At 43.2% G+C, this 26,323-nt stretch overlaps 1 protein-coding gene across 1 annotated transcript in view; it reads left to right on the forward strand.

Annotated features, from left to right (window-relative positions):
- The window catches only part of DNAI1 (dynein axonemal intermediate chain 1), a 67,549-nt gene that overhangs the window by 9,624 nt on the left and 31,602 nt on the right, over positions 1-26,323 (forward strand). Inside the window, exons 2-9 of the mRNA XM_065947539.1 lie at positions 12,723-12,755; positions 14,502-14,600; positions 14,767-14,847; positions 20,383-20,509; positions 20,767-20,876; positions 21,260-21,379; positions 22,533-22,592; positions 23,852-23,986. Coding sequence (XP_065803611.1) covers positions 12,723-12,755; positions 14,502-14,600; positions 14,767-14,847; positions 20,383-20,509; positions 20,767-20,876; positions 21,260-21,379; positions 22,533-22,592; positions 23,852-23,986 — 765 coding nt within the window. The remainder of the gene's footprint in view (positions 1-12,722; positions 12,756-14,501; positions 14,601-14,766; positions 14,848-20,382; positions 20,510-20,766; positions 20,877-21,259; positions 21,380-22,532; positions 22,593-23,851; positions 23,987-26,323) is intronic.

Genomic DNA, 26,323 nt, shown 5'->3' on the forward strand with positions numbered 1-26,323 from the left:
TTTTAGTTGTGGCACGAGGGATCTTTAGCTGTGAAATATGAACTCTTAGTTGTATCGTGCCTGACCAGGGACTGAACCTGGGCAGCCTGCACTGGGAACATGGAGTCTTAGCCACTGGACTACCAGGGAATATCTTGGGTCAATTTCTTGATCATGGCTCAGGGAGAGAGATCCAAAGGAGTACACCGTGATACCAGTGATATCCAATGTTGGAATTAGTAGGCAATGGCTTGAAAGCAGTTGTTAAAATACATTTATGGACTAAAAAATGTATTGACTTAAAGGATGGGGAATCTAAGCCTCCAAAATGGAAACAATAGAAAAATAAATATCAGAAATGAAAATTTATTGGCTAGTCCTAATAGTAAATGTGAAGATGGACCACTGAAATTATCTAATCTGAAAAACAGAGAAAAACAAGATTAGAAACGATAAAGAGCCTTAGTGACCTGTGGGAATATGTCATATTTGTATCTGTAACTTGTAAGTAGCTGGAATCCCAGAAAGAAGAAGAGGAGAGGGAAAGTAGTTAAAAAAAATAATTGTCAAAAATGTCTTAAATTTGGTGGAAAACATATTATTAGCAGAGGTTCAATGAGCCCGAAGCAGGATAAATCAAGGAAAATCAAAGGTAGGTTGCTCACAATCAAAAAACTGAATGCCAAGAATAAAAATAAAATCTTGAAAGTAACCAGAGAAAAATGACACAATGAACAGAATGGAATACTAGGATCGTGACTGACATCCCATTGTAAACAAAAGCAGTCAGAAGACAATGGAATGTCATAGTTAATGCACTGAAAGAAAATTCCCATCAAGTCAGAATTCTATGTCCAACAGAAATATCCCTCAAAAGGCAGAGTTTTATGTAAATACATTTTCAGATAAACTAACACTGACAAAATTTGTCATCAGCAGACCTTCACTACAAGAAGTACAGAAAGCAGGACTTCCCTGGTGGTGCAGAGGTTAAGAATTTGCCTTGCAGTGGAAGGGACATGGGTCTGATCGCTGGTTGGGGAAGAATCCCCTCTTCTCCTACGTCTGCATGGGAGAGCCAAATGCATAAGCCATAATGCAATAAGACCTGTCACAGCCAAATAAATCTTAAAAAAAACAAAAGAAGTATGGAAAGAGGTTCTTTCAGCAGAGGGAAAATAACACCTGATGGAAGCTCTGTCTGTGGGAAGGCCCCAAAAGTACTAGTATTAGTAAATATGGGCCTGAAGATAAAATACTAGATATTTTTAGCTTCTGTTAATTTTCTTAAGAGGCATATGACTGTTTAAAACAAAAATAACACCACTGTAAGCTAAAACTTATAATGTATATAGAAATAAAATATGTAACAACAACCTCAAAGATGAGGTTGTGGTGGTAAATGGAATTAAGTTGTGATAAGGTTATTACTTTGTTAAATATGAAGTGGTATGTTATTTATTCTTAATAGACTACGACCAGTTTAAGGTACATACTATAAACGTTAGAGCATAATAAAAATAAATGAAAAAAAAAAAAAAACCTTAGAGTAACCACTAGAAAGTAATACAAAAAGGCACAGCTAAAAATCCAACAGAGAAAATAAAATGAAATACTAAAAACCTCAACTAACATAAAAGAAGGGAGAAGATGCACAGAAGAAAAAGCAAATGAAAAATAGAAAACAAAGGGGAGAATGGTAAAGACAACCACACCAATACTTTCAATTAAAAGGAAGAGTTTATCAAGCTAGGGGGGAAAATAAGCAAGACCCAACTTTATGCTGCTTGTAAGAAGTATAGTTTAAGTGTAAAGACATAGAAAGTTTGAAAAATAGAAGTGTGGTGAAACATACCATGCAAGTAGCAAGCATAAAAAAGCTGCATGACTATAGTATTATCAGAGCTAAGTAGGCTCCAAGACAAACAGTATTTCCGAAGAAAAATAGGGACATTTCATAATGATAAAAGATCAATTCAAGAGGTGATATGAAATCTCAAATGTGTATGTACCTACTGATAGCACTTCAAAATACATCAACCAAAAACTGACCAGAGCTAAACGGAGAAATATAAAGGATACAATGATAGCTGGAGATTTTAACACTTTTCACTCAGTTGAAATATGTAGATCTGTTAACCAACTTGACCTAATTAACATTTATAGAACCCAAGAACAGCAGAATGTTAAAAAAAAAAAAAAATAGACCATACACTGGGACGTACAGTGAGTCTCAATACATTTCAAAATATTAATACCTTACAGGTTTTCATTCAATTCAGATTCAACATCAATCCATGACAGAAAGAATCTCAGTATACTAGGAATAGTTTGACCAAAATGAAATTAAATTAATCATAAATAGCAAATCCCCAAATATTTAAGAATTGATGAATGTACTTCTAAATGTAAAAAACAAAAACAAAGGAAATTACAAAACACTTTTAATTGGATGGGCTTCCCAGACGGCTCAGTGGTAAAGAATCTGCCTGCCAATGCAGTAGATGGGGGTTCGATCCCTGGGTTGGGAAGATCCCCTGGAGAAGGAAATGGCAACCCACTCCAATATTCTTGCCAGGGAAATCCCATGGACAGAGGAGCCTGGCAGTCTATAGTCCATGGGGTTGCAAAAGAGTTGGACATGAGATAGTGACTAAACAACAACAATGAAAATAAAACATCACAAACTGTGGGGTCATGCTGAAGTTGGACTTAATAAAAATGTATAGTTTAAAATGCCTATTTCAGAGAAGAAAAAAGATTTAAAATCAATGTTCTAAGTTTCTACCTTAAGAAAATAAAAAAAGATGAGCAAATTAAATTCAGAATAACAGAAGCAAAATCTATTTCATTGATTCCCTTTCTTTTATTAATTTATTCATTTATCTTATCTTATTGTTTCATAGAAACAATGAGAAAAACAATAGAGAAAATTAACAAAGTCAGAAGTTGGTTCATTGAAAAGATTGATAAAATTGATAAAACTTAGCAAGCTTGGTTCATTAAGAAAAAAAGAAACACACAATTGCCAATAACAGGAATGAAAAATGTGATATCACTACAGATTGTACAGACATTAAAAAGGGTAATAAATGGATATTATCAACAACTTTATGGCAATAAATTCAACAATGTAAATGGAATGGACAAATTTATTGAAAAACACAGATTGCGTTAACACACCAAAAAATGGAAAATATGAAGACCATATCTATTTAAAGAAATTGAATTCATAATTTAAAATGTTCCCACAAAGAAACTCCAGGCCAAATGGGTTCACTGATGAATTTTATCAGATATGTCAGGAATAAATATAACACCAATCTTATACAGTCTTAGGGGAAACAGAGAAGGGTACAAGGTCCAATTTACTTGATGTCAGTATAATTCTAATATCAAAATCAAAACTATTATAAGAAGAGAGGATAGACAACCTCCTTCATGAATATAAATGCAAAAAAAATCTGACAAAATATTAGCAAATCTGTTCCAGTAATGTATTAAAAAAATAATATATCAGACCAAATGAGGTTTATTTCAATAAGACAAAGTTAGCTCAACATTAAAAACTCAGTCAATATATTTCTTCACATTAACAGAAAAAAGGGGGAAAAACCATGTGACAACATCATAGTAGATTCAGAAAAGAAGCTGACAAGATTCAACTCTTCTCTTTGTTGCTCAGTCATGTCGACTCTTTGTGACCCCATGGACTACAGCACACCAGGCATCCCTGTCCATCACCAACCCCCAGAGTTTACTCAAACTCATGTCCATTGAGTCGGTGATGCCATCCAACCATCTCATCATCTGTCATCCCCTTCTCCTCCTGCCTTCAATCTTTCCCAGCATCAGGGTCTTTTCAAATGAGTCAGCTCTTCGCATGAGGTGGCCAAAATATTGGAGTTTCAGCTTCAATATCAGTCTTTCCAATGAACATTCAGGACTGATTTCCTTTAGGATGGACTGGTTGGATCTCCTTGCAGTCCAAGGGACTCTCAAGAGTCTTCTCCAACACCATAGTTCAAAAGCATCAATTCTTCAGTGCTCAGCTTTCTTCATAGTCCAACTCTCACATCCACACATGACCACTGGAAAAACCATAGCCTTGACTAGATGGACCTTTGTTGGCAAAGTAATATCTCTGCTTTTTAATATGCTGTCTAGGTTGGTCATAACTTTCCTTCCAAGGAGCAAGCATCTTTTAATTTCATGGCTGCAGTCACCATCTGCAGTGATTGTGAAGCCCCCTAAAATAAAGTCTGTCACTGTTTCCACTGTTTCTCCATCTATTTGCCATGAAGTGATGGGACGGATGCCATAATCTTTGTTTTCTGAATGTTGAGCTTTAAGCCAACTTTTTCACTCTCCTCTTTCACTTTCATCAAGAGACTCTTTAGTTCTTCTTCACTTTCTGCCATAAGGGTGGTGTCATCTGCATATCTGAGGTTATTGATATTTTTCCCGGCAATCTTGATTCCAGCTTGTGCTTCATCCAGCCCAGCATTTCTCATGATGTACTCTGCATATAAGTTAAATAAGCAGAGTGACAATATACAGCCTTGACGTACTCCTTTTCCTATTTGGAACCAGTCTGTTGTTCCATGTCCAGTTCTAACTGTTGCTTCCTGACCTGCATACAGGTTTCTCAAGAGGCAGGTCAGGTGGTCTGGTATTCCCATCTCTTTCAGATTTTCCAATTTTCAGATTTTTCTCTTTCAGTTTATTGTAATCCACACAGTCAAAGGCTTTGGCATAGTCAATAAAGCAGATGTAGATGTTTTTCTGGAACTCTCTTGCTTTTTCGATGATCCAGCGGATGTTGGCAATTTGATCTCTGGTTCCTCTGCCTTTTTGAAATCCAGCTTGAACATCTGGAGGTTCACAGTTCACATATTATTGAAGTCCGGCTTGGAGAATTTTGAGCATTACTTTACTAGTGTGTGAGATGAGTGCAGTTGTGCAGTAGTTTGAGCATTCTTTGGCATTGCCTTTCTTAGGGATTGGAATGAAGACTGACCTTTTCTAGTCCTGTGGCCACTGCTGAGTTTCCATATTTGCTGACATATTGAGTGCAGCACTTTCACAGCATCATCTTTTAGGATTTGAAATAGCTCAACTGGAATTCCATCACCTCCACTAGCTTTGTTCGTAGTGATGCTTCCTAAGGCCCACTTGACTTCACATTCCAGGATGTCTGGCTGTAGGTGAGTGATCACACCATCATGATTATCTGGGTCGTGAAGACCTTTTTTGTATAGTTCTTCCGTGTATTCTTGCCACCTCTTCTTAATATCTTCTGCTTCTGTTAGGTCCCTACCATTTCTGCCCTTAATTGTGCCCATCTTTACATGAAATGTTCCCTTGGTATCTCTAATTTTCTTACAAGATTCAGCATCCACCCACAAAGATAAGAATAAAGGCCAAATGAGATTATGTACTTCAAAGTGTTCAGTAAACTGAAAGATGCTTTATAAAGGGAAAGTTTTTTTAGTTTCATCTCTCTGCTGTACACCCTGAGATTTATAGCTTCCTTTCTGACAAGGATTTCATGGGACCTGAACAACACACTTTTCAACTATTCAATAAATGCCCTCAGATTGAGACTCAATCGGCATGCACAGCAGACCATGATAGAATAATAAAGTAATAACACTGCCTCTGGTACTTGAGGGCTTACTGAGTGCTGGGCTCTGAGTAAGGTTTTCAACATGCATTGTTGTATTTTATCCTCACAGCAAATCTAAGGAAAGTACTAATATTTTTCTCTGCCTTATAAATGAGAGAATGAGGATTAGGACATAAATACCTTGCTCAAGTCGCGCATGTAGTTGGTGACAGAATCAGGAATCCAGCCAGGCTTACACTGAGCTTCAGTTTTTAAACCCTACCTCGCCTTGCTGTCTCTAGCCTTATTTGGGAAGAGGCCCATAGCTTTGGCCTCTTCCCTCTTGGTCTTCCAGGGAAGCATGAATTTGGTCTCATGTTCCTTTTTCTGCATTCTGAGCGCTATGCTAACACTGCATTAATAGGGGGAAAAAAAAAACCAAAGCTACCCTCTTTAACTGTATTAACTTTTAAAATTCTTAATTAGCATTTTAAATTATAAAACTAATGCACATTTACATTTAAAAATATTAAAACCATGAGAATGAGTATAAGGTAAACCACATTTTTTCCCTTCCCTGCAACTCCCGAGTCACATTCCCTGGACCAAACCACTGTCAACGGAATCTACATTATTCTTCCAGAAATTTCATGTGTGCACAAATTCTTAAAGTAAGATGATGGGTCATCTGTTTATGTAACTTGCTTGTTTATTTAACAATAAAAAAAAGCTTGGAGGCTTTACATAACAATACATAAAATTTACCTCATTCTTTTTTTTTTCTTTTTCTTTTCTTTTTTTTCTTTTTTCTCATTCTTTTAAAAATATACATACTATCCCATTGAATGGCTATACCATAATATATTTCACTAGGCCCCTATCGATGGATATTTAGTTTTTTTTTCCCCATTTTTGAAATATTACCAAAAGGCTGCAGTGAGCAGTTTTGTACATACATCTTATGCATATGTATTATAGTATGCATAAGTATACTTATGCATATAGTATGCATATATATACAGTATATATGTAAATACTATAGTATTTATATAGGAAAAATTTAAAAAAGCAGAGTTGCTGAGTTGAGATGTATATGCATTTGAAATTTTGGCAGGTATTGCCAATTAACCCTGCATGAGTTGGCATGCCCACAATAGTGTATGATAGTACCTGTTAGCGTTTATCTTTGTTGTTGTTTAGTCACTAAGTCGTGTTGTATTCTTTGTGACCCCATGGAAGCACAACAGGCTTCCCTGTCCTTCACCATCTCCTGGAGTTTGCTCAAACTCGCCCATTGAGTTGGTGATGCCATCCAACCATCTCATCCTCTGTTGCCTCCTTCTCCTGCCCTCGATCTTTCCCAGCATCAGGCTCTTTTTCCAGTGGGTTGGCTTTCTGCATCAGGTGGTCAAAGTATTGGAGCTTCAGCATCAGGCCTTCCAATGAATATTCAGGGTTAATTTCCTTTAGGATTGACTGGTTTGATCTCCTTGCAGTCCAAGGAACTCTCACCTAGTGTTTCAAAATTTTGAGATCTCCTTCAACCATACTTACTGAGCACCTTCTGGGTGCTTGCACTAGGCTCAGGGATTTGAAATGCAGTCAGTGAAGCTGGAGGAAGATTTGTTGGTAAATTACTGTTCCTTTGGGACTAAGAGCTTTTACCCTTTTAGAAACGGAAACTGCAAGCTGGTGAGGTATTTAGTTTCACTTTAGCTTAATGGAAACCTGTTAGGGAGTTTTAAAATAAGGACCAAGACAACCGAAATGGTGAACAAAATCTCCTGGGGCCCCAGGAAGGAGGATGCAGTGTCTGTGGGTTTGCACACTTCAAAGAGCCGCTCTTTCCAGAAAAGAACACATTTCTTCAAGGAACTCTTGGGTGGACGTGTGAGCTGCTGAAGACTTGTAGTCATCCCTAGGGCAAGTGCTTCCTAGTAAACAAAGGAACAGACAGATCCTGCATGGCTAGGGCAGAGCAGAGTGTGTAAGTGGGAATAATAATACTACCAGCAGTCCTTTATTGGGCCTGGCCTTAACTGGCCAGGCACTGCAATTTGTACGTTATATACATTGACTCATTGAGTCCTCATAACTATGGGCTATGATTGCCTTCAGAAGGCATTGGTATGATGCCCATTTAAGAGATAAGGATACTGAGGAGACAAGTAACTTGCCTAGCGGATGGCAGAGAAGGGACTCAAACCAGGTATGGTTGACTTCAAAGCCCACATTTGGGCCCCATGGATACATCTGAGCACATACTTGCTTTTAAAATAATATCTTCATAATAGGGATCAGTTTAAGAAGTTTTGATCTCCTGACTTACCCCTAAAATATATTCAGGGACAGCTGGATTGCTTACACCGGGCAGTATGTCATGTATCAAAACAAGTCTGCATGCGTGCTCGTTTGCTTCAGTCATGTCCAATTCTTTGTGACCCTATGCTCCTCTGTCCGTAGGATTCTCCAGGTAAGAATCCTGGAGTGGGTTGCCATGCCCTCCTCCAGGGGATCTTCCTGACCCAGAGCTAGAGCACCTCTTATGTCTCCTGCATTGGCAGCGGGGGATCTTTACCACTAGCGCCACCTGGGAAGTCCCAAAACAAGTCTAAGTGCAGATAAATGCCCGGCGTGAGCTAAGTGGCCTCAGCTGTGTCTGACTTTTTACAACCCCGTGGACTGTAGCCCGCCAGGCTCCTCTGTCCATGGGATTCTCCAGGCAAGAATACTGGAGTGGGCTGCCATGCCCCCTCCTCCAGGAGATCTTCCCTACCCAGGAGAAGAACCTGTGTCTCTTATATCTCCTGCCTTGGCAGGCAAGTTACCACTAGCGCCACCTGGGAAGCCCCAAATGCCCAGTAGGTGGCAATAATAATCATCTGTTATATTGAACTTTCTCTTTCAAAGCACCCTTCCATGGCTATGGCAGGAAAAGAGTTGGAGATGTGGTGGATGCCATGTTAGGGATTTGGGGATTCCACTCGTGAGTGACGGAGAGCCCTTAGAGGCTTTAACGTAGGAGAGTGATCAAGTTTATGTTTTAAGAAGATTACTTACAGTGATTAAGAGTTTGGGTTCATGTTCTGGTCAGCTCTGGGTCAGTTGCTTCATCTTGCTATGCCTCAGGGTCCTCATCTGTAAAACAGGAATAATGATGTTATAATCCTTCCCCATAGGATGTTTATGGAGATTAAACGAGATCATGTACATAAATTGCTTAGTAAATGACTGGCTCAGGGTCAGTGCTCAATAGCTGAAAATGGTGATAGATATAATTATGAGAGTGGAGAGAAAGTGGAGTTAGGGTAATCAAATGTAGTTTGGCAAGAGGGAGGAAGGACTTGAATTAAAGGGGGATATGAATGGAGAGGATAGTTATAAAAGATATTAAAGTGATAGAATTGTTAGACTTAGAAATATGATGCTAGTAAAAGGATGAGGGAAAGACAGGTGACTGATGGCTCCCAGTTTCCAACCTGGGTGCTTGAATGGTCGTACACTTGAGTGAGATAGGAAATACTAGAGGAGATGGAAGTTTGGAGTGGAAAAAAAAGATGATGGTTGGGGTGTAAAAAGAACACACTGAGCCTGATTTTTTAAGATACAGCATTTGAGTACTCTGTCACAAATTTGAAAATCTAAGCTTTGTCATTTGAGCTTCAAAACAAAGAAGAAGATGAACCTGGGTGGGCTTAAGAGCACCCAGGAGAATGTGTGGATACAGAAGACTAGGGGGTCAAGCGCCCATTCCTGGAGGGATCAAGGATATTGAGAAAGAACTATTGGGGGTGGAGAAATTTCTAGCAGCAGCAAGGGAGCCCTCAGCAATGCCAGGTCCTGTAAGAGGACTGAGAAGTAACTTGCCTCTAGGCGGTGGGGTCATTACCAGTCCCTCCCTTCAGGATGCTCACACTAAAATCTCTTAACAGTGAAAATAGAAAAGTGCTTTACTATGAAGGAGTTCAGGCTGGGAAATCTGTTACCCCATTGATCATCAATTACTCTGATTGTCCTGGTGGCCTGGTGGGGGGGGGGGCACCACTCCTTCACGGGCTCCTCCCTTGACTTCACAAAATGACCGAAATGTTGCGTCCAAGAGTAGAGGGTCTTCTTTGGTCAGTGTTTTAGAATGGGGCATCTCCCTTGCTGGGATCGCCTAGCTGCCTCTGATGTGCGCTGCACTCTCATGTTTCTTTTCATAATTCTGTCCCCTTTTGCAGAACAAAACCTGGATACAACAGAGTATTTGAAGTTATATTTAGTCCTTCATCTCTCCACAGCCAATGTTAATGGTGGTGATGTGAGATGGGACAGATCCTTGCTTAGAGTGCAGACAGAAAGAATAGAGGGAGGTAGGAGAAAGGTCAGGATTAGATGATGGAACTAGCAGAGGCTAGCTGGGTAGGGTTTTGTTAGGCCAAGATAGTGGGAGCCAAGATAGGGCTTCCCAGGTGGTGCTAGTGGTAAAGAGCCTGCCTGTCAATGCTGGAGATGTAACAGACGCAGGTTTGATCCCTGGGTCGGGAAGAATGGCAACCCATTCCAGTATTCTTGCTTGGAAAATCCCGTGGACAAAGGAGCCTGGCAGGCTACAGTCCATGGGGTCGCAGAGTGGGTCACAATTTAGCATGCACGCACGCACGCACGCACGCACAGAGTAGGAACAGGGAGGGAGAAGGAGAAGATGGCATTCTTGGCAGGAGGGATGGTAAAAGCAAAGGTGCAGGAGTGTGAAAGCAGAGGCCAAGCTCAGGAAATGTGAATACCTTGCTGGTTTGCATCTCAAGAGTGGCGGGAGAGCAGACTGGACTGGAGATGCGGGGTTGCATGATAGAGTTCCGAGGGCCAGATGAGGGACTTTGGGCTGTCTTTTTCTGCGGTTTGACAGCTTCTGGGAGGAACCCTCAGAAACCTTTCAGGAATACAGGCTTGTCTGCCTCAGGCTGCTCCTTCTAGAAGACCAACAGCCCAAGGTGGTGGCCTGACATTCAATCTCCTTTGTCATGGTTGGGAAGTCAGGGCTGCAGCTGATTTCATTGGCCTGTTTTGCATTTATTACAGTGTGGCTTTTACAGAGTGTTAATTGAAATATTTCCAACTGCCAAAAACAATTACACTCAAATTGCCTTGTCAGTTCTTTTATTGCCAGATAAATGTTTTACAGACATATTTACAGGGGGCAATGGTAACTGGATCTTGTTTCCTATTTAGGGCTGGCAGCCTGGGGTGGGGTTGGCCCTCCAGTGCTCTGTCGTGGGCCAGAAAACTGTTGGACATTGTGGCGCTTCCATCTCATTACCTTAGGGATTAGAGGCTCTTCAAAGGAAAGCCGCTTTCTGGCTCATGTGGCTTAGCCTCAGAGGAAGGTTCCCATCCCTGGAAACCTAGGCGACCTGGCAGAAATCTGAATCCTGCTGCTGCCCTCCCAGTAAAAATCCGTGCCTAAGCCAGGACATGCCCTTCTGACCCTCTGGAATCCCCTCCCCATCCACCACCAAAGCCTCTCCACAGTCCCTGCCATGGAAGAATTGCAAGAGTCCTTCCGGTCTAACCCCCTCACTTTGCATTTGGGAAACTAGGACCCAGAGACCTCCTCTAAGATCACTCAGGTGGTCAGCGAGAGCTGGGAGCCAGGGTCTCTGCCTGGAGTGCCAGGCTGTCACCAACATGTGCTCTTTGGTTCCTCGACTGCCTTGCCCCCTCCTTCAAGGCCTAGACCTGCTTCTTCCAAGCTTACCACTCCCCTGACACACACATCTCCAGTCTCCACTGATTTCCTTCTTGCTCCATCACCTGAAACAACTATTTGTTCAGTGTCTATACTGCAGGGTCTTGTTTTATTTCTTTGGTGGAGCATTTTATAGTTTCTGTTATTGTTCTGCTCTTGCCATTTCACATGCTGTTTTCCTCTTCTGGACAGCCTTTCTGAGAAACGTTTTCTCCACTTGGATAACCCATACTTGTCTTTTGATATTGAGCTGAGAAATAGCCACCTCAGTGAGCCAGCCACTAGGCTGGTTAGGTGTCTCCATGCGTGAGCAACCTGGGCACGTGTCTCTACTGCTGGCACAGAGCAGACTTTCAAGAGAACATGCTGAGTGAATGAGTGAGTAAATAATGAGCACTGATCACATGCTTCTGTCCTCCATGGGCCCTGAGCAAACAGGGGTAGGGACCTCATCTCTCTTCATCTTTGTCTTACTGCCTAGGTTAGTACTTGACACATGAGGAGATGCTCAACAAATGTTTATCTAGTTGAATCCAGCATGCTACTCTTGGGACCTCCCTGGTGGGCCAGTGGTTAAAAATCTGCCTGCCAATACGGAGGACACGAATTCGATTCCTGTTCTGGGAAGATCCCACACGTCACACGGCAACTAAACCTGTGTGCCCCGATTACTGAGGCTGTGTGCCACAACTGCTGAAGTCTGTGTGCAGCAAATCACATGCTCTACAACTAGAAAAAACCCACATGCAGCCTCGAAGACCCAGCACAGACAAAAATAAATAAGTAAATAGATAATTTTTTTAAAAAGCATGCTACTCTTGGGAACATAAAATTTTAGCATGCCAGAACTGGAAGTTCATCATATCCAATCTTGTGCGTCTTACAGTAGATGAGAAAACAGGCTTCAAGAGGAGAAACATTTTCCCGGGGTCATGATTACTAAGGGGTTTGATGGCATTCATTCATATATTCAATAAGTGTTTTAAATACCTGCTATATTCTGAGACAGCAGTGTACAAAGCAGAGTACCCAAACCTTCATCATAAACAACTGTTTATAAATATAATCTGCCCTCAGAATCCCCTTAATACCTGGCACAGAGATGAGCACTTAGTATATGATTTTTTAAAATGTTTGTTGAGCTAATTGCAGATAAGAAAAGCCATGCAGTAAGTTACCCGGTTGCTCTTCAGAGATCAGTCTCACTGATGCTGGAATCAGGTTGCCTCAGATATAGGGCCTCCTTGGCTGGGCACCTGTTGCCGATGAGAAGACTGTGAGATTTGAGGAAGCTCAGTCGCTTGTCTTTGAGGTCTTTGGGCAGAAGCCCCCCTGTAATTCTCTTTCTGATATTCCTGTGGAGAGTCACTTATGACTTATCTTCTGTTTCTGTTCTTTTTTCAGAGCATCAACATGGGCAGAGGAACGAGGAAGAGAGTAAGTGCTGAGACCACGCAGTTTCCCAGCAAAAAAACTAATAGCATTTCTTCTGTTGAAATATTAGTTATATCTTTTTAAAGAAAAGCAAAAAGAACATTAAAATCACCCTTAAACCTATCACTCTGGGAAACCTCTTAGTTAATATGTAATGCTATATCTTCCCAGATATTTCAATGCACATATAAAAATTACATGTATTTGTTTTTAAATGGAGTCAAACTGAATGTTCTTTTACTATCTGCTTTTTACATACTAGAGTACTTTCCATTGTCAATAAATATACTTTCATATATTTTAAATTAATGCACAATATTTTACCTTATGTTCATTAAGGCCATTCCATAATTTTGTTCAACCATGCCCCATTGTTGGACATTTAAATATTTCCTCTTTTTTGCTATTGTGATCAACCCTCCAACAAACATTCATGCTTTTAAATCTTTAGACCTATCCTTATTTTTTTTCTTAACAAAAATTCCTATACATAGAAATTTCGGTCAAAGAGTACAAATAATATGTTGGCCAAAAAGATAGTTCAAGTTTTTCCTTAACATCTTATGGTAAAGCCCAAACAAACATTTTGACCAACTCAGTACTTATTAGACTTTTGATAAATATTTCCAAATTGCTCTTTAGAAAGGTTGTACTAATTTACAAGTGCCCATTTTCCCACAACCTCGCCAACATTGGATATTGGTTTTGTCTGTTTGGTTTTCTTTGGTTTTAAACAGTTTTTTTGTTTCATTTTGTTTTGCTTGCCTGCTTGTTTTTTGTGTTCAAAATGCACTGGTTAGGATGGTTTCCCATCCATCTGGATTTAGGGTGCTTTTAGCGCTGTCTCTGTCTGAAGGAGCATCCTTCTGTAAGTTTTGCAGTTCCTCCTGTAGGCTGGCTGAGGACAGTAGAGCAGCCAGCACGTGAAGCTCTTGTTTGTGCATGTTCGCTAAAGACAGCGGTGATTTTATAGATTCCTGGGCATTTCACATCCATGAAGTAGGAATTGGAGCTCTGCACCAGGCGCTTCTTCTTGTGTCTCCTCTTCTGGACAAGGATGAAGGAGATCCTCTGTGTATTCTCATGGGGAAGAGGTCACCGCCCTTCACCAGTTCAATGATGAAAAAACTGCATTGTTTTATTTTGCATGTCTTTGATTGCTAGTGAGAGTGAATATTTTTTAATATGTCATGGGCCACTGTGGCAAAGTATTTAACTGTCTATCAGGGAAGGGGAAAACTTCTACTTATTGATTTTTTTTTGCTTCAAGGCTTTGATAGGACGATGAGGCTTCAAGTTAAAAAGTACTGGGAGTATTACTGTAAGAATAACCTTAAGGTGGCAAACTGGAAGGTAAAATGTGAATCAGAGTTGAAGTAGCTTAAAGAATGGCTGGGGGCCTTTTCACAGCTGGTCCCGACTATTAGCTTCCAGGCTGCATGGGAAGCAGTAAGAATGAGCCAGTTCTGGTCTCGCTCCTGGGGCCAAAGACCCACCACAGTATTCCAGCTAAACCCAGACTCCCAGGACTGAGGTGGCCATGATCCTCCAGGCCACCTGGAGGTCCAGGAACTCCTCTGAGCAGTTCCTTTGGACCCTCGCATGAGTACTGTCTCGTATGGTTTGCGTTCTATGTCTTGGGGCAGAGCTTGGCTTCTGGGAGGATGGTGAATGAAAGGGCTCCCTGCAGTTCTGCTTGCTTGTCTAAGCAGGTAAGGCTCTTGTTTCTCATGTGAGGTTTTTGTCTAGGATGAAGACTCAGGGACTGAAGTAGGGGAAGGGACAGATGAATGGGCGCAGTCCAAAGCCACAGTTAAACCCCCTGACCAACTGGAGTTGACTGATGCGGTAAGTGAGGAGCATCTTACTCCCACCCCTTCCACCACCTCCAGCCTTGGAGATGGACTCTGCACAGAACCTAGGTTGTCAGATGTCTGCTTACATCCAAGGGTATCTTCAGAGGGGGTGGAGGCCTCTACATTTGACCCTCAATTTGGGTGTTTCTCTCCCTCAGGAGCTGAAGGAGGAGTTCACCCGGATTCTGACGGCCAACAACCCGCACGCACCCCAGAACATCGTCAGGTACAGCTTCAAAGTAAGTCATCCTCTCTGGGGTAGAGGCCTCTGGGTGCTCCTTGGCTTGGTGACCTGCTATGTTGCAAAAGCCCCTAGGTTCTTTTGAAAAAACTTTAATTTTTGCTGTGCTGGGTCTTTGTTGCTGCGCGCAGGCTTTCTCTAGTTGCAGCGAGGGAGAACTACTCTTTAGCTGTGGTGTGAGGGCTCCTCATTGCAGTGGCTTCTTTTGTTGCAGAGCATAGGATCTCGGGCAAAGGCTTCAGTAATTATGGCATGTGGGCTCCGTACCTGTGGCTCACTGGCTTAGTTGCTCCACAGCATGTGGGATCTCCCTGGACAGGGTATCAAACCCATGTCCCCTGCATTGGCAGGCACATTCTTAACCGCTGGACCACCAGGGGAGTCCTGCCTCTCAGTTCTTGCAGAAATCACCTTTAAAGTGAGTTCTCTGGAAAAGGAAATGGCCACCCACTCCAGTATTCTTGCCTGGAAAAGTCCACGGACAGAGGAGTCTGGCGGGCTGAAGTCCATGGGATTACATGACTGAGCATGTGTGCACGAGGGTGGAGGGAAATGGGTTGGTAGCAATAAAGTGGTAGAACTAAAAATAAAATAAAATAAAATAAAATAAAGTGAGTTCTCTGGCTGAAACCCTGAGATTTTACATGGCGTTTTTTAGAGATTTTTGAAATTTCTTTACGAATCTTCCTTCAGTCTCACTAATTACATTGTTTTAAGTGCCCCGCAGAGCTACTCTTTTCAAGAACCCTGAAGTGAATAATTTGGTAGGAAAAGTACTTTCCCAATGTATGTAATGTGTTAGTCACTAACACCAATCACTGGGTCTCCAGGGGCCAGTGTACCAATGTCAGGTCCTATATTAGAACTTTTACATAGGATGTCTCATTAATCCTCAGGTTTCTTTGCTATCGGAACAATTTTTACCTTCATTTTATGGAAACCAAGGGTAAATAAATGAAACAAATTACAAAAGTCACATAACCAGGATTCAAAGCAAAACTTGAACTAGTTTGATTGACTCTAAAGTAACATTACACTGCTTCTTTAAAAAAATGGTATGTATACATACACACACATGTACAGATACAGAGTTTTGAATATATAAAAGAAATCTAGAAACCCATGGTAGTAGTTTCAAAAGATTTTTTGTTGTTGCTGTTTTTTGCTTCAAAAGATTTGAAAGAGCAATGAATATACAATGGAAATTAAACCTCCTTCTCCTGTCCTTTTCCTTGGGGACAGCACACTATGAGCCATTTCTTTCTCTTTTTTAAAAACAGCTTTATTGAGATATAATTTTTACATACTAGAGAATAACCTATTTAAAAGTGTATAATACAATGGCTTTTTGTATATTTATAGATTATGCAACTATCACCATAAGCAATTCTAGAACGTTTTCATTTCCCCCAAACCAACCCCATACCTCTTAGTTGTCACTCCCTAGTTTTCCATTTCTTCCAGCCTTAGGCAACCACTAATCCCTTTTTCAGCTTTAGGGATTTGCCTCTTCTGGACATTTCATACAAGGGAAATCAAATAATATGTCACCTTTTGCGACTGACTTCTTTCACTTAGCATACTGTTTTCAAGGTTCATCCATGCGGTAATATGTCCCGGTATTATTATTGCCAAATAATATTCAACCATATGACTATATCATATGTCATTTACTCAATTGAATGTCCACCAATTGATGGACATTTGGACTGTTTCTGCTTCTTGACTATTATGAACAATGCTGCTATGAATGTTCGTGTACCAGTTTTTGTGAATTTTTTTGTGAACACACTGCTTTTTACTCAAGATTGAGTAGGCACTCCCTCCACAAAGAGGTTGGGACAATTGAGGTGTATTTCTTGAGAGGTCCCACTCGTGATTTGTGCTCATGGTGTCCCTCAGGCAGCCCGTTAAGGGGCAGGGGGTGGGTGGCAGAGAGAAGCTGCCTCACGTCCCTGAGCTTATGCTGGAGTGCAGCGCGCTCTCTGAGCTCCTGTTCTTTTGACCTCTGAAAGAGGATCTCTTTGGGACTCAGTGGGAGGCATGCTACAGGCAGAGGACTGGTGTCAATGCACCTCTCTTGCCCTCTTGGAAGCCCAGTTATTAGAAAAGATTCCCGTGAGTCAGCTGCCAGCTGGGTAGCCGTGGGTTCCCAAGCAGGCCCACCTCCTCCAACCTTCAAACAGCCTCCCAGGCCTCCCTGGCATCCATCCCACAGAGCTGGCCTCCGAGTCCTTCCCTGAGATCTAAGGGCTTTAGGTCTCCAAAGCTATTACTTTCCCTTGGAGTGCTGGTCTGGGGAGGCAGAGTGTTCAGATCTAAGCACGCCCCTCCTCCTCGCACAGAAGCAATGGAATCTGAATTCCATCCCTAAATTGAAGAGGAAGGTCCTAGTCACTGCTGGGGACAGGATGAAGGTGACATCTCAAATGACAACTCTATGGATAATTTATTCCCATGGACATCTCCATTGTCAAAATAATAGCTAGTATTTTTATTGAGCACTTATTATGTGTCAGACACTCTGTTTCGAGGGCCTGATCGGTTGCTTTCATTATTTTCAATACTTAATATCAATTTCAATACTTAATTCAATACTTAATACTAATTTCAATATCCTGCCAACTACTCATTCTCATTTTGCAGATGAAGAAATTAAGGCTTAGAGTGGCTAAGCCTAAGATCACACAGGTAATAGGGAGCAGAATCAAGATTTGGATCCAGTCCTGCCCACACCCATAGACCGTGCTCTTAAGCACTGCACTGTCCCATCTCCCCATCCATCTGTGTTACTGAGAGAGGAAGAGCTTTATGGTGACTTTTAAAGGTAGAGTGTCCCATTCTGTGTGCAGAAATAGTGATTCTTTCTGTTCTCCAGGGACAGTTGGGCCTGGTACCAGCCCACAGGTTGGTTTCCTCTGTGGTGAATTTACCCCAGTGTGCCATACAAAGGTAATACTTTTCTGTATGACTTGAAAAGGGTTGGGGACTTCCCCTGTGGTCCAGTGGTTAAGAATCTGCCTGCCAGTGCAGGAGACACAAGTTCAATTCCGGGAGGATCGCACATACCTCAGAGCAACTAACCTCATGTGCCATAAGTACCGAGCCCATGCTCTAGAGCCCACGAGCCACAACTACTGAAGCCCATGACCCTACAGCCCGTGCTCCACAGTAAGAGAAGACATCCATGCACCAAATGAGAAAGCCATGCACCACAACTAGGGAATAGCCCCTGCTCGCCACAACTAGAGAAAGCCCCCACGCAGGAACGAAGACCCAGCACAGCCAAAAATAAATAAAATAAAATAATATAAAAAAAAGGAATGGACCCCTGATCTCAAACTTTAGGGTTAGGATGCTGATCACTAAGGAGGTAGCCTGGAGGAACCAGACTATAAGCTTTATAAAAGCAGGGGTCATATCTGCTTTTGCTAAGCTTTGTATCTCTAGAACCTAGAAAATACTTGGTACATTGTGTCTATTCAAAAATTATTTGTTGACGAAGGAATGAACAAGGTTGCCTGTGCTTTAATACTAGCCATGTTTGTCATTTGCCATGAGACTTGACAAGTGCCAAGCCCCAATCTTTTCTAGATTTTTGTGATCCTCTTAAGGGATGGGGGACTTGGTGTCTCTGAGGATCTATCTAGCCCTGGCATCCACTAAATAGAGTGGAGAAAAGGCCAGGTGTGTTTGATGACTATGTGTGACCTCTCTGAGTTCTGGTAAGGCAGGGAAGATAGAATCTCTTGACATGGATGAATGTATGTGTCATTGACACATACATGTGACAATGACATGACACACTCACATACATGAGTCAGTGACAGGTCAATTCAGAGCTACTCAGAGTTGGATGAATGTATTTTAAAATATGTCTTTGACAGCGCATATAAAATAAAGAAATTAGAACATTCTTGAACACCATATACAAAAATAAACTTAAAATGGATTAAAGACCTAAATGTAAGACTGGAAACTATAAAACTCCTAGAGGAAAGCATAGGCAGAACACTCCTTGACATAAACTGTGGCAACATGTTTTGAATCTGTTTCTTAAAGCAAAGGAAATAAAAGCAAAAAGAAACAAATGGGACCTGATTAAACAGTTACCTAATTAAATGGTTCCGTTTGCACAGCAAAGATAATCATTGATAAAACAAAAAGACAACCTACCAAATGGGAGAAAATATTTGCAAATGATATGACTGATAAGGGGTTAACTTCCAAAATATACAAACAGTTCATACAACTCAACATAAAAAAAACAACAAACAACCTGATGGGCAGAAGACCTGATTAGACATTTTCCAAAGAGGACATGGAGATGGCCATCATGCATATGAGAGGATACTCACCATCATTCATCATCAGGGCAATGCAAATCTAAACCACAATGAGATATCACCTCACACCTGTCTGAAAGTCTATCATCAAAAGACCACAAATAACAAATGTTGGTGAGGATGCATACACCGTTGATGGGAATGTAAATTGATGCAGACACTGTGGAAAGCAACATAGAGGTTTCTGAGAAAAACTAAATATAGAACTCCTATGCAACCCAGCAGTTCCACTCTGGGTATATATCTGAGAAAAACAAAAACACTACTTCAAAGAGATGCATGCGCCCCAATGCTCATAGCAGCACTGTTTATAATTACCAAGATATGAAAGTAATCTATGTGCCCATCAACAGAGGAATGGATAAAGATGTGGTGTATATATATATATATATATATATATATATATATATATATATACACACACAATGGAAAACTACTCATAAAAATAAAATTTTGCCATTAGCAGCAACATTGATGGACTTGGAGCACATTATGCTAAGTGAAATAAGTCAGAGAAAGACAAATACTATATGATATCACTTATATCTGAAATCTAAAAAACACAGTGAACTAACAAATTAACAAAAGAAGCAAACTCAGAGATAGAACAAACTAGTAGTTTCTAGTGGGGAGAGGGAAGGCGGGGAGGGTAGTGTAGGAGCAGAGGTGCAAGAGGTACAAACTATTAGGTATTAAATACAAAATAAGCTACAAGGATATACTGTACAACACAGGAATATAGCCAATATTTTATAATAACTATTATTGAACAACAACGAAACTTGGAATATAACCTTTAAAATTGTGAATCATTATACTGGACACCTGTAACTTATATAATATTGTATTGGGTTGGCCAAAAGTTTGTTGGGATTTTTCTGTGAGGTGTTATGAAAAAAATCCAAACAAACGTTTTGGCCAACCCAATACAACAGCTATACTTCAATAAAATTTAAAAAGAAAAGCCAAAAAGAAAGTCTTAATGAGAACTTAAAAATAGCCACAACTTCATTTGTTTTCTCTTCTTGAAACTGGAATGCAGTGAAAACTTCAGGTCAACTGAGGATTTAGTAAGTTATAGTTCTGTTAACAGATGGACCATCTCAGGCCTTTAGAGTGAAGGCAGACTGTATTTTGAGGCCAGCCCTTTGGAGATCTCTGGTCTGATGTGGCCCCTTTCTTCCCAGGAAGGCACATACAAGCTCATTGGCTTTGTGGACCAACTAGCAGTTCACTTCACCCAGGTCGGGAACCTGATCCCCAAAGACTCGGATGAAGGGCGGCGGCAGCACTACCGCGATGAGTTAGCAGCCGGTGAGCCCCTGGGTCAACCTGAGGCCGCAGCCCAGAGCCCGGTCCCCTTTCTCTGGTCACTGTAGGGAGGAGGTGTCTAAGCCAGACCACTGCAGGGACCTCTCCTTTCATAAAATCTCACAACTGGCTCTCCTGGAGAGGTCTGGGAGAGCCCTGGGGCAGGCAAGGTCTGCAAGATAGAAACCAAGAAGGCCTTGCCTTGCCAGGGGGTAGGGGAGGGTGTGGGACTTTGGGCTCAACAGCAGTATCCCACCAAGGTTCTCAGGAGTCCGCCAAGTTGGTGATTTCAGAAACAGAAATCCTGGAAGAAGAAGAAGAGCCCAAGGAAGCTGAAGCTGGGAGTCAAACAGATGTGCCTATAGTTGAGGTTCAGTATAACATTGCTGTCCATCCCACCCCTTCCCTGGAGGAAATGGCAACCCACTCCAGTATTCTTGCCTGGAAAATCCCATGGACAGAGGAGCCTGGCGGGCTTTAGTCCATGGGGTCACAAAGAGTCAGACACGACTGAGCATGCATGTGCCCACCCCTTACGGCTCCAGCTTTGGCTGGAGGCTTCAAGGACACTCGGGAGTGGGGACTGAAGGTGAGGAGTGAAGAGGCCACAGGTGCCAAGACCTCTGGCATCATCCTTCCCTTACACTCCCATCTTACCCCAGGACACGACTTCTCCCCACTCCCCATCCCACACCACCTTCTTCTCACAGCTGAGTCCTGGTCCTATGGTCCTTTTCTCCTCCCCCCACCCAGGCATCTCAGAAAGTGGCTGAAGAAGAATTGATGACTCCTAAGCAGCCCAAGGAGCGAAAGCTCACCAACAAGTTCAACTTCAGTGAGAGGGCCTCACAGACCTTCAATAACCCTCTCCGGGTAAAGCAACCCCCCGCCCAGCCTTTGCCTCGAAGGTCCACACTGTCCATAGTGGGGAAGAAGCAGGCCTGACCCCAGCCCCTACAGCCCTCAGCCTGACAGGTGACAGGGCAGACGGAACCGTTTTGCTCTCCAAGGAGAGCTGGGGGCATGCATGCATGTCCCTGTGAGTCATCCAGGCAGGAGTTCAGAGGGAATAACAAGGAAGCTGGATTCCTCTATCAACAGACTGAAACATGAATTGGGCCTCGAAGCTGAGGTCAGAGTTTGGGGAAGGTAGAGGAGATCAGAGTGTGCCAGAGAGACAAGACTAGGAGCCAGTTTGACTGAAGCTGATGGTCTCTTTGATAGACTGGTTGGTATTTCCCTGGCTCGTAAAGGAGCAACCTGAGTATGGGCTGAAAGCACCTGTCGGGTTTCAGGTGAGCGACTCACATATGTAAGGCAGTGTTCTACACAAGTCAGTCTGGGAGGAGGGCAGATATTTACAAAGGAAATAAAAGCAAAAAGAAGCAAATGGGACCTGGTGAAACTTAAAAGTTTTTGCATAGTAAAGAAAACCATTGATGAAATGAAAAGACAGCCTACTGGATGGGAGAAAATATTTGCAGGGTGGGTTTTTGGCAGCTCCTAACCACCCTCTACAGCCCCTGTGCTGACAGTAATCTGGGTGAGACATGGTGGGGGGGGGGGGTGCGGTGCACTCGCCTGGTGAAGCCAGAGACCCCAGTATATGGGGGAAATCTTCTTGAGGTGAGGAAGTTTGGCCCAATGGCTTGCCAGAGGTTGACCTTTGGTCAAGCATCCGGAGGCTGGCCAAAGCCTGACTTCTTGTAGACCTGTCCATCCCCCACTTGGAGTTCTTCTTGATTGAAACTGTCACAGTCGGGCTTCAGTGGCCCTGCTTTCTAGTTTAGGCTCCTTCTGAAGGAGGCTTGCATGAAAAATCTAGGCTTTCACTGCATCAGTTTGTCCTTCGCCCAGGCCACTCTTTACTTTCCCAGTGCTGTGTCCCACGCCTCCCTCAGCTCCAAGCAAATGCTTCTCATGTGGCTATACCACTGCGGAAAGAGGAGCTTCTCATGTGGCTATGCCACTGCAGGAAGAGGAGTTAAGGGCTTCCTGTGGGTCACCCGTTGTCATTGTTCTCTAGGACCGAGAATGTCAGATGGAGCCTCCTCCTAGGACAAACTTTTCAGCCACAGCCAACCAGGTGAGACTCTGGGCCAGTCTAAAAGCCATCACTCCCCACCCCACCCCCATCCCAGATCCTTGTTTTGCTCCCTCAATAACAAGGGAGACTGATGTGGTCATAGATTCCTCTGGAAGTCTGCCCTCCCCATCCACCCACTTCCTGGTTCCTTGTCCAGTGTCTGAACTCCAGGCACATGAGACAGTAGGTCTCTATTCAGAGGGCTCAGAAACAGCCCAGGATAAGACTGTCCGAGGGGACACAGGTATGGTTTCTAGAAGTTCCTCCAAGACTGGGGAGAAGGTACATTCCCCAGGACTCTCTGCAGCCCGTGGCACCTCACAGCTGGCTCTGCAGGGTTAGCACTTTGACCCTGCCCTTCCAGCAGCCAAAAGTGTTCCTGCAGACCCTCCTCCCCCCTCAAGTCCTATGGGGTAACCACACTGATTTGGGCAGGATATGGTGCTAGATAACCTGAGCTCAGGCCCCAACTCTGCTGCTCACACTGTACGATCCTAGGCAAACCATGTCACTCTGCATGCCTCAGTTTCTTTCTTTATCAAATGAGGAAGACAGGCAGCTTCACAGGGCTGCCGGGGGGCTTTGAGTGAGATAACAGAAGTACAGTGCAGTGTGCAGGACTGGCCCCTGGGGGAGTTATTAAAGGGAGGATGTGCCTCTCTGGCCTGCAGGTGGCAGTGACTACTCAGCTCTGGGGAGCACACAGAGCTACCTGGGGCATTTGCCCAGCCCCTGGTCCATGGGCTTCTCTTGCTGTCAGATCCAGTTAGCAGGAATTCCCTTACTTTTTGTTTATCTCTTTATGCTGAGAAGGTATGATCAGGGCTGTAGACAGCCGGCCTGAGCCAATATGTTTATCCCATCTCTATAATAGGGGGTCATTTTTAAAATTTCCTAGTTCAGAGTCTCATAAATCACTAAGAAAAAGGTTATCTAGCGGATCGCTGCCCATTTGTTCTGCCTGGCGGAGGTGGTAGGCTGGAACGATACTGATCTCCAGCTGATAACCGAGCCCCTGGGTTGCAGGGTGGAAAGCCCAGCTTTCAGGGGTGCCCTGAGAGTCCCACTATTCCTGTCCTAGAGCTGACCATTAGCAGTGAGTGTCATTGAATGCATAACTGCAGTGGGCCAAGTAGAGGATGCTATGAAGGCATGTGACTGGGTTTAGGATCTACTCCTCAAGCCCTAAAGGCTGAAGAGGAGCTGGCCAGGTGAAGATTTTGCCCCGAGATCATCCTTCTCATCTTGCCTTCGCCTAGTGGGAAATCTACGATGCCTACATGGAAGAGCTCGAGAAGCAGGAAAAGACTAAAGAGAAGGAGAAGACAAAGACCCCAGTGGCTAAAAAGATGGGGAAGATGGCCATGAGGAAGATGACATCTCTGGAGTCCCAGGTTTGGTGAGGGCTCCCATGGCTCTGTCATAGAGAATGACTGAGTGGGCTCTTGGCTCATGGGTAGAAAGGAGCCTGGCTGTCTGGTAGGACTTCACAGACACTTAAGGACAGGAGGCATGCTAGTGATACTTATGAACAACTCTTTTCTTGTAGGAAAGTATGAGGAGAGCTATAACTGCCTCTGGCATTCCACACATTCCCCCCCCTCCCCTCCCCCCACAATTTCTTATAGGTCTGGAGGCTAGCAGGAATTCAGAATTGTTGGGCTAGGGGACAGCGGGAGACATGGATGCTATTAAAAGCCTGATATGCGCCTTGGGAGAGCTGGGGAGGCTTCCCAGGGAAGAGTGGCATGTGAGGATAAGGCTCCACCTCCTTGGGCAAAAGCTCATGAGGTTTGGGAGGGAGATTTGCTTTTTGGGCTTCAGTCCTTGGGTTTAGTTGCACTCAATTCTTGAGGTCCAGGAGGCAAGTCAGAGCTAATCATAGGTACCAGAGAGTCCAAGCCAATGAGTGGCCACCCTGGGTTGTATTTGCAATGAAGAACTATGCAAGAGTCATGGCAGAGATCATGGTTGGGAGCTCACTGTGGGTGCAGCCAGCATAGGTTGGGGTTCATCATGGAAGTTACAGTGAAAAGTCACTGCAGGGACGGTCACCACAAGGAGATGCTGAGGGGCCATGTGTGTCCCTTCAATAGAGAGAGATCTGGGTCAGGAGCCAGGGTCCCAGTATGGAGATCAGGATGAATCTGACCTACAATGGGGCAGGAAGGACAAGGTCCACAGCAAGCTGTTGTGTTCAGCACCCTGGAGAGCTCCCGACAGCGCTCAGGGAAGCAGTTCTGCTCCACCCTGGAATCGAAACCAGATCACATTCTTCCTTTCTCTGAAGTATGCCCACTTCCACTCAATTCCATGCCCAGGATAAAGTCACATTTTAGGGGAGGTTTGAGGGTTCCAGGCCCTGACTTAATAGGAGCTGTCCAGTTGAGTTTCATGTAATCGGAGCAAGCACTTGGTGATCATGACTGGGCTGATATTGGAACCCTGAGGTGAAAGATAAGTCCTGGCCCTGCATTTGCCTTGTCCAGACCCTTAACTTCCCCTGCACCGTTCCCTAGAGTTTAGGGGCTTCAGGGCGGCTATTGGCCTGGATCAAGATTCACTTGAAAATCCATCAGGGTTTGACTATGGGCTCTGTACTGGGAGCATGGTTAAAGAAACCTTAATTGCAGTCACCAGAACTCATGAAGTATAAATAAGAAAGATCCCTTTGAATAAGGCTGAAAATTGTCCTTAGGTCTCAACACTACCAGAATTGGTCTCTAACACCCTCAGGGAGGCAGGAATACACACGAGGTTCTTCCAGCTTGGCTAACACGAAAAGCTGTGATGTAGGCAGATTCCAGCCCTCTGGACCAAGAAATACAGTGGAGCAGGATACTGGGGGTGTAACATAGTCAGTTAATACTTTAGTATTCTAGGTTGTCGCAGAGCACAAGTTTGAGTTCCCTGAGACATACAGCAAATTCCCACTGGCTATCTATTTTATATATGGTAGTGTATATGCTTCTAAGAGTGGGAGGGAGCTTCAAGGAGGGGACTTTTATATAACTATGGCTGATTCACGTTGATGTATGGCAAAAACCAACACATTATTATAAAGCAATTATCCTTCAGGTAAAAATAAATAAATTAAAAATAATACTTTAGTATTCTATTCAGCCTTCCCCCAAGGGAACTGATCTCTAACCGTGGATCCCAAGTACTAGGACAGGCTGTCTGTAGACCAGAGTGGAGGTAAGAGTGGCCTTCCGCTTTGCTGAGGCTCAGCATGTGAACAAAGTGATACCCCTTTCTCAGAGACCTGGATCTGACTAGGTTGGTATAAAGCTCAAAAGTATGGGAGAGGAGAAAGCAGAGTAACTTCATGATACCCTGAGGAAGGTCTGCAGTGGTAGATCTCAGGTTTCTGTCTCATTAATGATTTGGGTGAATGTACAGAAATGAATTCAAGCTCTTCTGATCTGAACAATTAGGACAGGAATGGGGGAAAGGGCTCAGAGGCCACAAGTTCAGTCAATAAAGAGCCACGTCTGCTCCAGTAGCATAGTTTCCCGAACCACACTCTCTCATCAGAGCACATCTGGAGCCCTGAGTCCCCCAGGACCAGGGTGGTCATCTGGGGAGGGATGGCTCCCTGTATGGGACTCAGAGCGTGGGCCCTGGAGTCCATAGGTTTGAGTTTATATCCTGACTTTGTCACTGAGCTGAAGTTTTTAAAAACTTGTTCTCTCATCTGTGGTGGTGGTTTAGTCGCTAAGTTGTGTCTG

Source organism: Muntiacus reevesi, chromosome 10 (genome assembly GCF_963930625.1).
Source record: "Muntiacus reevesi chromosome 10, mMunRee1.1, whole genome shotgun sequence".
Lineage (NCBI taxonomy): Eukaryota > Metazoa > Chordata > Mammalia > Artiodactyla > Cervidae > Muntiacus > Muntiacus reevesi.